The sequence below is a fragment of the Pollicipes pollicipes genome, unplaced genomic scaffold (assembly GCF_011947565.3).
Source record: "Pollicipes pollicipes isolate AB1234 unplaced genomic scaffold, Ppol_2.1 Scaffold_4002;HRSCAF=4701_pilon_pilon_pilon, whole genome shotgun sequence".
In the NCBI taxonomy this organism is placed as follows: Eukaryota; Metazoa; Arthropoda; class Thecostraca; order Pollicipedomorpha; family Pollicipedidae; genus Pollicipes; species Pollicipes pollicipes.
Window position 1 is genome coordinate 1,381,234 of NW_023596420.1, and position 13,138 is coordinate 1,394,371.

General features: G+C 50.1%; 1 protein-coding gene across 1 annotated transcript; it reads right to left on the bottom strand.

Moving 5' to 3' along the window:
* Positions 1-3,518: 3,518 nt before the first annotated feature.
* Positions 3,519-11,899, bottom strand: LOC119093607 (cytochrome c oxidase assembly factor 5). Its single transcript, XM_037216582.1, has 4 exons — positions 11,833-11,899; positions 11,330-11,472; positions 10,947-11,048; positions 3,519-3,869 (listed from the first exon to the last, which is right to left on the bottom strand). The coding sequence occupies exons 2-4, from the start codon at positions 11,438-11,440 to the stop codon at positions 3,828-3,830; spliced, it is 255 nt and encodes an 84-aa protein (XP_037072477.1). The 5' UTR covers positions 11,441-11,472; positions 11,833-11,899; the 3' UTR covers positions 3,519-3,827.
* Positions 11,900-13,138: the final 1,239 nt, after the last annotated feature.

Below are 13,138 nucleotides of genomic sequence, written 5' to 3' on the forward strand. Positions count from 1 at the left end.
ATTACCGTGCCATTCTTTCTAGTTGTCTCAAACCATATGCACGCAGTGAGACAAGGGTAGGTGTGCCCAAGAAAATAAAGCTAGGGCGTAGACAAGGTGCACAGTATGGTGTATTTGGCGCCCAGGCTAGTGGGTGGTGGCCGTCGCATCGACCACATTTCTCCCGTTCTGGAAACCCTCGGCTGGCGTGGTGTCGTGAGCATGTGCACCACCGGGTCTGCCGGATTGTGTGCAGGGCACTGCACATCCCCGAATACTCGAATGCGGTGCATGCTGTATTCGTGACGCACGCAGTCTTCCCAACGTCCAACTCGGGCTGCTTTGGGCGGCACCGGCTGATCACATCTGTCGCGTGCCGACTGACCACCATCCAGCGGCAATCGCCGTTCCGCGCCACCCGTCTGAGGCGGCTGTCCGCGCTCCCGCGCACTGAGCATTTGACTGTTTTAAACTGCTGACTCATTGACCGAAACTGCTTTTACCTGCGGGCAGGCAGAGCGCCACGTATATACTTTTTGCCATCCTGTCATTTTCGGAAGATCCCGCAAGTGATAGCAGCTCTCATCTGTATCCATGGCCGGCAACAATTAAGCGGTCATGAGGTCCGTCCATTAGCAACAACGTCCTGCCGTAATGTTCGGGAGGGTGCTCCAGTTATGGACGGCTCGGATATGGTCGCGAATGATCGCGTGACAAACAGCCTCCAGCCAACCATCGTGAATGCGAGGAGGTCTGCCGTAACCTGTGGCCGAAAACGTCGGAAGGCCCCGCATAGCCGGTGTAATCCACAGACCAGTACCGAAGACGGCTTAGTCACACAGGCGGGTTGGATGGTTTTAAGTCGCCGTTCAACAGATGGAAGGCCCCGCATAGCCGGCGCAATCTACAAGCCAGTACAGAAGACAGCTTAGTCACACAGGCGAGTTGGATGGTTTTAAGTCGCCGTTCAACATATTTTTTTAAAGATTTGATCCGAACCCTTTGAATGGATGGATTTCCGGGATCAGAGCTCACGCTAAGCAGTGCTTGTTGTGTGAGCCATGACCCCTACCATCCGATCGCGCAGTTCCATGTCAACGGCAGAATTTGGTGGCGAAAGCTTAACGTCCGAGATGCTCGGCACGGTCCGTCTTGCCCTCTGACGTCAACTCACCTTTAGCGCGACCGCTGCCACCGGCCCCAGGCCGTACCTGTCAAGTGCAAATAGCGAGCGCCCTAAAGCGACTCGAACCCCACCCGCCACGGGTGGGTGCATCGGAATGCAGGCGCTGTAACCAACTGAGCCACCGGGACAGATAAATGACCCGTGTTCCAACTAAAAGGTCCTATTTACTTGCAAAAGGAGACCTATGTCATGGCCAAGAGACGGCCCGAGACATGGTGGGTGGTTTAGGCTCGCGGCACGATAGAAAGCCCCTGTCGTGACCCGACAGGAGGCCCCTGTCGTGACTCGTGGGGGAGGCCCGTCATGCACCGAGAGGAGACCCTGTTATGACCCGACAGAAGGCCCCTGCCAAGATCCGAAAGGAGGCCCCTGTCACGAATGATAGGAGACACTAGAAATATTGACTGGCTATGTCCGCGGTACGACAGAAGGCCCTCGTCACCACTACGTAGTGAGGCAGGAGGCCTTCTGTGCAACTATTCCCTTCATGACCAGGGAAATGCCTTCGTCACGAGTGAGTGGAGCACTTGTCCTAATCGCGGGGAGGCCTCAGTCAGGGGGATTAGGGATTCAGGCGTATTGAATGACTTTGAGATACAAGGACGCCGACATTGTACTGAATTGTATGGTCTGATATGCTTGAACTATTAACCACAAAAGGTTCATTTCAAAACAGTTGGCTATCAGTCACGAGCTCTAACAGTTGCTTTGCCTATCGAAGCATGTAACAAGCTTCCCCATCGTGGGTGTTTCTACAAAGTGTATGCAAACATAAATTCTGTCCTGGCATTACCAAACATTGATAGTTACAGTCCAGGCCATAACACATTGGGAGAGCCCTGCGGCCTTAGCCTGAGGACGACTGTTTCGCACTAGAAGCACATCGCAGATCCAGCCGCTTATCGCAGTTTCCATATCAATCGAACAGGAAAGGTGGAATCGCGTTTATTTCGCAGCCTGAATACCGGGTTCAATGAAAACCCTCCATCCCAGAAAGTCAGTAGTACCGTCAGTGTTTTCGCATACTGATGCTGAATTATCCCACCTATTCCACCCCGTTTGGTGAATAAATAAATGCATACTGCCACGTACAGCAATAACGTACAACTGCCACGTAAATGCCACGTACAGCAAAAACAACATCCGAGAACATGGACAACTGAGTAATGCACAACTGATGCCGTGCGTTAACGGCGCCGCAGAAGCCGACGTTCCGCGCCTGCGGATTTTCCCACGCCCCGGTGACCCCGAAAATGACTGCCAACGAGCCAGCACTTGCCGCATCCATCAGTCTGCCAAACCAGGAGCGTTTTCATCAGTCAGGCAGACGCCTCCTGCGCTGCTGGCCAGAGGGGAGTAACAAGGTGCCGTCGCTGAACAGGAAGCTCCGTCTGTGATGGTCATGTGCTCAGACCGACGGCTCTGGAGACAACTGGCGTGTCACAGCAACATTGCGACATGATAGGGACGGCGTCCCGCGAGACATGGGCGCTCGTAGGTCCTGACCTTGACGGCGGGCACGTCACAGCGACACTGCGACACGACAGGGACAGCGTCCGGCGAGACATGGGCGCTCGTAGGTCCTGGCCTTGACGGTGGGCGCGTCACAGCGACACTGCGACATGATAGGGACGGCGTCCGGCGAGACATGGGCGCTCGTAGGTCCTGACCTTGACGGCGGGGAGAGGAAACCGCAAACGACAACGGACGTCACCATCGTCATCAGTCAAAGACGACGACGTTACCGGGCTGTCACGACTTAAGTTTACGCCAGTCAGTCATCCGCGTTACACGCGATCCAACCTGCACCGCGAAGCCGGCTGATCAACCGAAACCCGACCGCCGCATACAGCCGGCCGCTTCGGTCTAGCTCCCGCGCCGCGGTGCTCCGGTGAAGGTGACGTCATAGGCAGCCTGAAGCTCGCGCCACTGTTTTCATAATACTGGACTCCCAGCGTTTGGCCTCCGCCTTCTTATGCATGCATGTACCAGCATCGTCACCGCGGTAAGATCGGTACAAATGACTGGTTCTATCGCTAGCGGAATACAGCACACCCGCGGAGCAGCAGCCCATGACCGTCCGCTACTCAGTCAGGATAACGCCACATTCATCAGAAAACGCTCCCTGGCTTCACACTGGCCATATGCAGGCAATCTCAGTTTGCCAGCATCAGATCAACCAGCTGTGCTTCGGGGAAGTGGCTGACCTTCAAAGGTCACGTGCGTGCTCACAGATGACTTCCGCCAAGTGTTCCGATGAAGTCTGGTTTAAGGCGAATTAAAACTGAGCCGATCCGTGATTCTTCAGTGTAGGCACAGTCACCACGCTTGAGTGGCGCAAATGAGCACATAATTCTACAAACAGCAGCCTTTATTTCAGTCACATCACACAGCTCTCTTACGCAGCAGGTGGCTATGTTCCGGGCACTCAAAACTCAAGCGTGCACGGATTCTCCGACCACAACAAACAAGCTCTAAATGACTCAACAACGCATCCATGCGGGTGTTCTCCGACTGGTGGCGACGGTCGCCGGCTGCCCAGTCCACAGGCTGGCGGAGCGTCTCCCGCGGCTGTCCCGGGCCGTCCAGCGGCCCGCCAGCACAGCCGTGCGCCCCGACCAGCGCAGACCACGGAGATCTGGCGCCAGGCGCGAGGCGGCAGCTAGTAGCCCTTCCGGCCGCGGAACCTCTGCCGCGCGTCCAACTGCGGGGTGAGAGGCACGTGACAGACGACAACTGGGAAAACCGAGGGACACGTGGCAAACGCCAACTGGGAGGGCCGACAGACAAATGACAGAGACCAACTGGGAGGGCGACAGACACGTGGCAGACGCCAACTGGAAGACCCGAGAGACGCGTGGCAGACACCAACTGGGAGGGCCGACAGACGCGTGACAGAGACCAACTAGAAGAGCCGACAGACACGTGACAGAGACCAACTGGGAGAGCCCACAGACACGTGACAGACGCCAACTGAAAGACCCGAGAGACGCGTGACAGACGCCAACTGGGGGGGCCGACAGACACATGACAGAGACCAACTGGGAGAGCCCACAGACACGTGACAGACGCCAACTGGGAGAGCCGAGAGACGCGTGACAGACGTCGAGACAGCCGACAGACATGCGCATACACAGCCTTAAACTGGAGATGCAAGCCCTCGGTACGGCAGCACCGACAGCTGGTGCTCGGCGGTTTACGCCGCTGTCTGGAGTGGAATCCTGACGGCACCGGGCAGCATTGGCCAGTGCTGAATGAATGCATCCCGTACCAGTACAGGCGCCCTGCCGGTGCACGACATCCGGACTCGTGCCGGCATCGCGCTTACAAAATGTTGCATGCTCAAACCTCACGTTCAGGTTCTACAGCATGCACCGAATTAATTCATTAAGACAGCGAAGGAATAGGTAGGGGGGATGGGTGGAGGGGATGGGTGGAGGGGATGGTTCGAGGCGGCCGGCTCAGGGCGTCCGTGTTCCCAGAAGAGGTCGGTGCCACGCCACGGGATCGCGACACGCCGCCGTGACGGCCCGCCACCCGGCACAAACATGCCGTGTGGACGACGGCGGCTCGTAATGAGAACACAATGCCGCCCTGTTGGCAGTGCGAGTCGATGGCGGGAACTAACCAACCGGTGACGCACGGAGCGCCGCTGACCGCAGCCGAGCAGGCCCAGCGAGCAGTAGCGGCAGTTCCCGCTCGGGAAAACGGTGCCTTCCGCGGCACACAGTCCCCGTGAGGCTGCCGATCGTAAAGCAAGAACGGCACGCGTAAAACAAATGGCGAGAAAACGTAGCGCCGAAACCCTTCGATACCAGCAATGAAGAGTTCGGGTCTTCCCCGCATGTCCTTCCCTCGCTGGACTCATTTTGGACAGCGGCGCGCCTCCTCGCGGCCAAGTCTATAGTCAGAAGGCGGGACTCCGTACATCAACGCGCACCGCCGGCCCACCCGCCCCCGGCTATTAACAATCAACGCGTCCACCGGAGCGGCCGCTCGCAGCAGGGCCGGATTAGAGGCACAGCGGGAGCAGTCCGCCGAGCCTTCGAGGCGGTCGCCACGCAGCTCATCACCAATACACGTTTATGGAAACAGACTGGTTGTTAATGCACAAGGTGACTGGGCCAGGTCACGACGGTGGGTTTATGAACACAGCCATGTTTTATTGCACCGCCGTGTGTCTGGTAGTTAGGGCATCCTGGACAAAACAACGATCGACTTGCTCTAGCAATGGATAGGGCCTGGCCACCAAACATGGCGGTATCTAGGGATAAACGGCAGGTCGGAATGCAAGTGCTTAACTATTCACGGTTTTGATTGTGTGCCCTTGTTTACACGTTCGTTCGTGCCGCAGCAAAACTTCGGAACACGAAACACCCCAGCCAATCAAGAGAAGCACGCCATGCGCGCGGTGAGTGGTCGGAAAGCAGGACTGAGCAGGGCCTTGGTCCTAGGGCCTTGAGCAGAGCCAGGCAAAGGACGCGCCGAGCCGGGAAGGCCGGTCCAGCGTCGGCGGTCTTCCCCGAGTCTCGACCAACACCGTCAATCATGAATTATTAGCCAAACATGACCGTGAGAAGAATAGTGGCGATGAAGCATGGCAGTAACTGCTACGAATGCTACTAGCTGTGCTCAGTGACATTAAGTAAGTAAGGCATCAGTAGTTGCCGCATTTACTACATGCGACCTCTGTCCATGAACCTGCGAATACGAATGCACCCCGCCCTGTATTTTACTATCTTAAGCAACTTCCGCCATCACTTCCAGGCTATTCGGGCAGCTCCTTCGTTACCTTTGCTCGAGCCATTTATCGCTAGTTGAGGGCGAGTGCGGAACGAACGGCAAAAAAACAAAACAAAAACAAAAACGCTTACATATGTCTTACGTATTAAAACAGGTTTGTCGCCCCAAACGTGCATGTTGATCATCACATTTAAGAGCATTACACGCCACTCGGAGCGAAAGCACCACATTTGTCAAGCTACATCACTTTTGTTACTTTATCCAACACGAGCCCCAGCTTTGATTTCATACGCAAAATTCGCATGCCAGAACGGTAACTGGACAAAAAGTCCGGAACACAGATCAAGTGTAAGGCACGAACAACATGTAGTAAAGTTAGATAGCAATCTTCATGTGGAAGTTCTTATTATGGATCAGGGTGTCCTTTTTGGGTAAGTAAGCACTTTGCTGGATTGTAAAGCGCCCTCATTCATAAGGAATCTCGTGATTGTTACATCTCTGGCATGGCCTGTAGCCGTCATTGGCCACCTTTAACCTGCACTGCTATGTGGAAGCTTATCTCCATAGCCCAAATTGTGTACTTAGTTATTCTTCTCAAATCGGACTTTTCTGTTGTTTTAGAATGATGTCTGCTGGACTGCCATGTGGTATTTTTGGTTTTACAATGTCTGGTGGACTACCATGAGGTGCTTTTTTGGGAACTCATCTAAGTAGCCTTCATTTTTGAAACATGCCAAGAACAGCCAAGTAGTGTTTTTTTTAATCGATATCCTGTTCTGCCGTTGTCTATTTGGTCCCTATCCATTTTGACTTTTTGAGTACAGTACTTGCCGTTTTGCATTCGAATTTTCTCCTTTTGACTTTTTGTCCCTCAACTTTTGTCTCTGAATCTTTGTCATGGAGTCTGCCAGGAGCTTTCAATGAATTTTTTAAAGGTCATGATTTAAACATACAAATAAATGTATAATATACTGTCTACTTACGGTTGTCGACTTGTATTGTTATAAAGGCCCTGGCCCCCAATGTTCAGTTAGAGCCCCTAATGTTGGCTTGAGCCCCCGCCTTTTTGACCGAAATATTGCAAAAGCGTAGGAAAAAAGCTGATCACGTAAAGACTATCTTCTTTGATTCTTAATCATAGTTACGTTGCCATGGAGAGTGCAGCGGGGTAAGTTGACCCTGCAACGTCAAAATTGTTTCCCCAAGTGAGGGACACCTTTGCACGTTGGATGCAAACCATTTACATCATAGGATTTTGTTTTGTTTTATCCTTCACACGTAAGCCGAGACGCCTTTTGCCCCCGCCCCACCCCACACACCCAGGCATGATCTTGACGCAGCTGATTCACCAATCTTGCAAACTCTTTTATACCAAGCGACACGTGATTTGTCCCATGGTGGGCTACGAACCTTAGATTGTTTTACTTGGAGCCGGGACCCGAGTTGCTTCGTTATAACGTCCCGTACGAAAACAAATTAAGAAAACACAGATCCAGTTCAGCTACAAAATGAGAAAAAATACGGGAAACGAAAATTCTGCTGAGACGGACTTTTATTCTGATTCCATGCTTAACATAATTTACTGCTAGCCCTCCGAACCGCGCGCCATTGGGGGTTTGAGAAGCACTCGGCTGCTGATGCCATACGGCATCGCCTACCTTTCAGCCTGACAACAAAGATGGGCACAGCAGGTAAGCGTCATTGGAGCTTTAAGAAACATTCAGCTGCTAATGGTTTTCGGCATCGCCTGTCTTTCACCCAGGCAAGAAGAACGGGCACCGCAGGCAATTGAACCCCGTAACTCTGGTTTCCCAGACGCACGGCTTAACCAACACACTAGCGGCACCCCATCACTCCGAAGCAACCATCCCATTACTAAAATGCATGTTCAACAAATCCATTAGGCCTCGCTCCCTTATCCTAACACGCAAGGACCTTGACCGTGCCATGCGACAACACGACGGTCGGCCGCCCTGTAACCAAGCTGACGCTATCAAGCCGACGGCCAAACGGCCCTCTGACCAGCTACATACGGGAACTTACTGTGGAATTTGAACCGACTTCCAGGCTTTTCACCACAATACGACTGCGGTCAGTATAATCTCAGCGCTTTGCCAAGGTAGGGCTTCTACCGATGATTGGGTGTCTGCGCGCCAATATACGTTCTTTTTGCGAACATTTTTTCGCATTGCAGCCAACAAGTTCGGAGAAAGGCCATGTCTGATAACTGCTCATTCACTAGCTATTTTTGTTAAGAGCTATTGCGTGTGGCTTTGACAGCAGTCACACATGGAAAACGCGGATAAATGCATGCCACCATTAACTGAAAGTGGTATTATTTGTGACATTTCTCACGCTTTTCGGGACAATATTAGGGACAAATTTCGAGAATATATTAGGGCTTCAGCTCAATCTGGAATCCTGTGGCCAATTTGTTTCAATATTTTATCTGTGCTCGTTTACCATTGTAAGGAATTTAACGATTCGGGGTTAACTCAAACTCTCCGACTGCAAGGGTGTACCGCCGTGTGGAGCAGATAATGATGCGATTTAATAACGCGCAGTCTTACGCATCCAAGTCAAACTTATTTCTGGGGGTCATGTACCCCTTTGTTATGCTGATGAAAAGCCAGCCCACATCAAATGAAAAACCGCTTACACCATATGACATATATACATTGAGCGGAAATTTACACGCATCTCAGGCAAAAATAAATAGTCATAAAAATGCATATAGCGATCCTATACATACAACAAGCACTTGTTGAACATAATTGAGTATTGTTGAGTTATGCTCATTATGATTATGTTGTTGAACATAATTGTTGATGCCACGACAGTTGAACTGAAAAATGTGTTACGGCGCCAAATTCAGACCAACATTTTCGCACACCGCAAGCGTGCAACGCAAAAATCACAACTTTAGTAAAGCAGCACTGTTTTACACGAGAGGGCTGTGGCCTGCATCCAAGGAAAAATACATGAGTACAATACATACAATACAAACAATGAGTGGGTTATGTAAATTGGCCAAACGGATTAGCCCCGAAGCCCGTAACTGGGTCCGCTAATGTAACCAGATGTTCGCCGCCTTATAGACACAAAACACTTATCTTTGTCGTGCAGAGCAGTTCACCTACTGATACTAGAGCACCCCCTCCTCTGACAATAAAAAGTCGCGTTTGCTCTCACCGCTAGGTTAAAATCTCGCTACTGAACAGGTAAACGATGCAATCAAATTTACATATCTAGCGCCCTGAGACGCACAAAGGTCCGAGAGTTTAAAATGAAAAGCTCCGGAGTATGGGAATGTCTAGTCCTTCGTGGCTAACCTTGCCTCCGTCCCCACAACAAAAAACACGTGTCGCCGCCCATGATCACCGTAGAAGTGCCTTCAGTGCCTCAGTACGACCTCTAGAGGGGCGCCTCTCTTTTCTGATCAGACGGGGTACGTGCCTCCGGTGCCCCCATCCCCTCCATATCCTTCTCTGCGTGACTCCTATGTCTCTGACAGTTTAATTATTGAAACATTAGGAGATAACTTACCTTTTGTCACAAAAAACTGCGCTAAATCCGTTTGACACAAAAATGGGGGAAGGGGTAGGTGGTCGGACCCTCGGTTCGGCCTCCTTCCGGTGATCTACAAAACTGACACCCCATGTCTGTGCCCACATTTCCTTCAGAGAAACAGAGTGCACGACGCATACGTCCGTTCTCCACCAGTCGTCCTTCGTTTCGTCGCATGATGATAGCTACTTCAACATTTCGCCGCGCACATTACAATCTATTCTAATCTCGCCATTTCGCCGCTAGCATTGCAATCTACTCGACTCTATCTAGATTGGAATCCAAACCAACCAAACACAGAGACTATCACAAAATGCTACGGATGCTCCAATCTAGTGGCTAATATGCCAATGAAATGGGCAATTTCACGCATTAATAAACAATCTAAAGAGCACCACTTCACCACAACTGTAAATCCTTCATTCGTGTTTCAAAGGCGTACTAATAGATAATTTCGCTGCATTAGCCTATGGTCCCTGCAAGGCTTGCCAACCATAACGTCCCAGTCAAAACATGAAAACCGGCAGTCAAAAGTACCACTGGTTCTGGTAATACGTAATACTAAAAACTACGACGCGTCTGGCAACTTTGACGTTCCCCTATGGAATCACCAGGAAACAGACATCTATCTCAATAAAACAAGCAAACACCCATAACGTTTTGATGTGACATTCTAGGGCCCATTTTAAACACATGCACGCACACACACGCACCACAAATCCCACAGCGAAGTCTGCTGCGTGCTGGCGACTGCAGCGCCATCTATACAGGAAACCGCAAACGGCCCGGCCCCAGGAAACAGCAGAGCCGGCACCCAGCGGTGGTGCCGGCCCAGTAAATGGCCAACACGCCCAGTAAGCGGCCAACACGCCTGACATCGCAGTACCCACACTCTTCAAATACCATAACCACGGTTCATGCCCAAAATTATGACAGTCAGTACATATAAGCCATCAGCTGGTCGTTTCACGCGCGGCCGGCGCGGTTTGGCGGAAGGAAGGTGGTAAGCGTGCCTCACATCTTCAGGCGGCGCAGCTGAGCTGCCAACTGAACAGATACCTGAACGACTTCAGGCAATAAGGACAGCTAATGAAAACATGCCAACAATCAGCTCATCTTTAGATACCATGAGGAGCACTGACAAACACAGGGCACTTGTGATATAAGTGATATAATAATAATAAAGTTTATGACAATCTGAGCAGTTATTTGCAATAGTCAAAAAATAAATATGTTCAACTACTGTTACATTTATCCAACTGGTCCTGATCAAAACATCAAATGTATTACAGCAGACAGCTTTGGGTGTCTGTTTCCCACTGACTGCTATCCAGGTAGGGAAGTTCACAAACATTATCAAACTTCTCCCACGCTCTTTTGAAGACTCCGATACATTTGCAAAACACACCCCACATGGTGCCAAGTGAGGCAGGCTGTCACTGTGCCTGATCTATCCAGAGCTGCTACTTACCAATGACCTTTTGCATTCAAAGAAGGACCACTTGAGTTGAAGACACTCATCAGGAACAGTGTGGTCTGGATGAGTTAGACAGTCCTTTGGTAATCTGCCACCCTGGAGCAAAGCCACCATTGGTACCCAACACAGTGATCAAAACATCAAGTTGCATTGCTGGCAAAAGCAAAACAAGTGTTTAAAAGCAGCTTCCTTGACATAGGTTGAACAGAGTACTACCTACAATATGTCAGACAATATTTGGATAGCAATGAGTACACTGACAAGTAATTTTAATGGAATATTTATGCAACACTATATAACAGTTCATGACATACATGCCATCAGTGAGCTATCCTAGTAATTTCACACCTTAATGTGTCAACATCCCCACAGCTAACCTTCACACACTGACTCTCCAGAATGCATGTCTTCAGCTCCTCCCTCAATCCTGAGCATGGTGTGGTCTGTTTTGCAATTGGCTCATCGTCAACATCATACTTTTGGGGCATTATTCCTTAAATTATCTGGAAATGAAGACCCACTGAAATGGGAAGGGCATACATCAAAAGCTTGAGAGCAGCACAATAACTGATTGTCCAACAATCACCTGGCCTTCAGGCCACAACAGTACAATTTAAGTACATGACAGGCAGCTGAGTGATGTTTCACGTGCAGTTCAAGCCAAGAACAAACTTTTGTAGTCATCATCAACATTTCCCCTTGAGTCTATTTTAAGCGTGTATGATTGCACGTCATGGGGGGGTGTTCATTACGCGCTCCCGGCGTATGGCTTCGCACCTCTCAACATGTAACGAATCAACCGAGTCCAGTAAGCAGATCACACCCCATCTGCATAAAACATGGCCCAGGATTCATGCGTTCCTCTGGCCCCCTGCTTTACCTGTCTGTGCCATACAATGCTAATAGTAAATACCCCCCTCGACCAAACCGCTCACCCACTAAGACCGTATGTATTACCGACGCCAGTTGCGGCGCGACTCTCAGCTGATCATGCTGCACTGGTGAGTTTCTTTAACACTTTCAGCTGATCGCAAGAAACGTCACAAGACCATTATAAACTACCAGCCGGGTGACGAGCTCCTGAATGAAAGTTTCGAGCCGTTAGCTAATTTTTATACCACTACAGTAATAAAATAAGAGCCTAAATATTGTGGTATGTGTGAAGTAGCTCATTCGGAAGCCCACTCTGACTTCTTGCAAGGGGGTCTTCAAGCCAATCTAAACAGTACGTGAGGTTCAGTCACAATCGGCCGTCTTCGTGATATGAGCCGCTCAAGTGACAGAGAAGGTTCAGCACCTATCCTTCTGTTGCGTAGCTGCAGCTTCCTCGGTCTTGTAGCCGGCATTGGAGAACGATGCAGGCTTGACAGAAATGAGCTTAGTTTATTCTATTTGTCTCCCAATCAATTCCACGCACCCAAGCATATCAGTGACTTGTGTTTGTCACTTTGACTGCATGAAAGGCAGTTTAAAACTGTAGCTGCTTAGTTTAGTATACTCTTACTTGGCTGACAAATACTTTGTGGTTTTATGACGTCACTGCACTTGAAAATGTTTTTGGCCTCCACTACCGTTGCATACATCTAGCAACCGCTGAGCAAATATGTTGGCGTCCCTTGATTCGAAAGGGGGGCCTGACCGAGGGGCCTGGCTGTTGTCAGCGAAGAGTATTTACTGTTAATACGTTGCACAGAGGACAAGGAAGGTAAGTGGTGAGAAAGACGTGGTACAATAAGTGGCAGTGCCTTTGCTGCTGTATGTTTTTTTACTAGATTCATTTGATTTCGGATTGTTTGAACTTGCATGGGTACGCGGCCTGTAACCGTAATGCCAGCATACGGACATACCAGTAGCTAACTCAGGTCTACTATTCTGGAGATGAGGAGTGGGAGAGGAAGATACAAAGAGAATTTGATCCCATGTCTTGTGTAATGTTATAAGTGATAATTTTCAGGCATGATTGGGGTCTGCTTCCTGTAACTTGCTAATTATCACTTGACTTTGTAATGTCATCGTCACTTGACTTGTGATCATGAAATTGCTCGAAATATAAGGTCTTTATTCAAGTTAGTCATGTCTTGCAAACAAGCTTTGGTGTTTAAATATCAATGAAGTGCCTTGGTAAACTGCTAGATTTTGGTAGCATATTATTAATATTATACAAGATTATGATCTGCAGAGCTCAA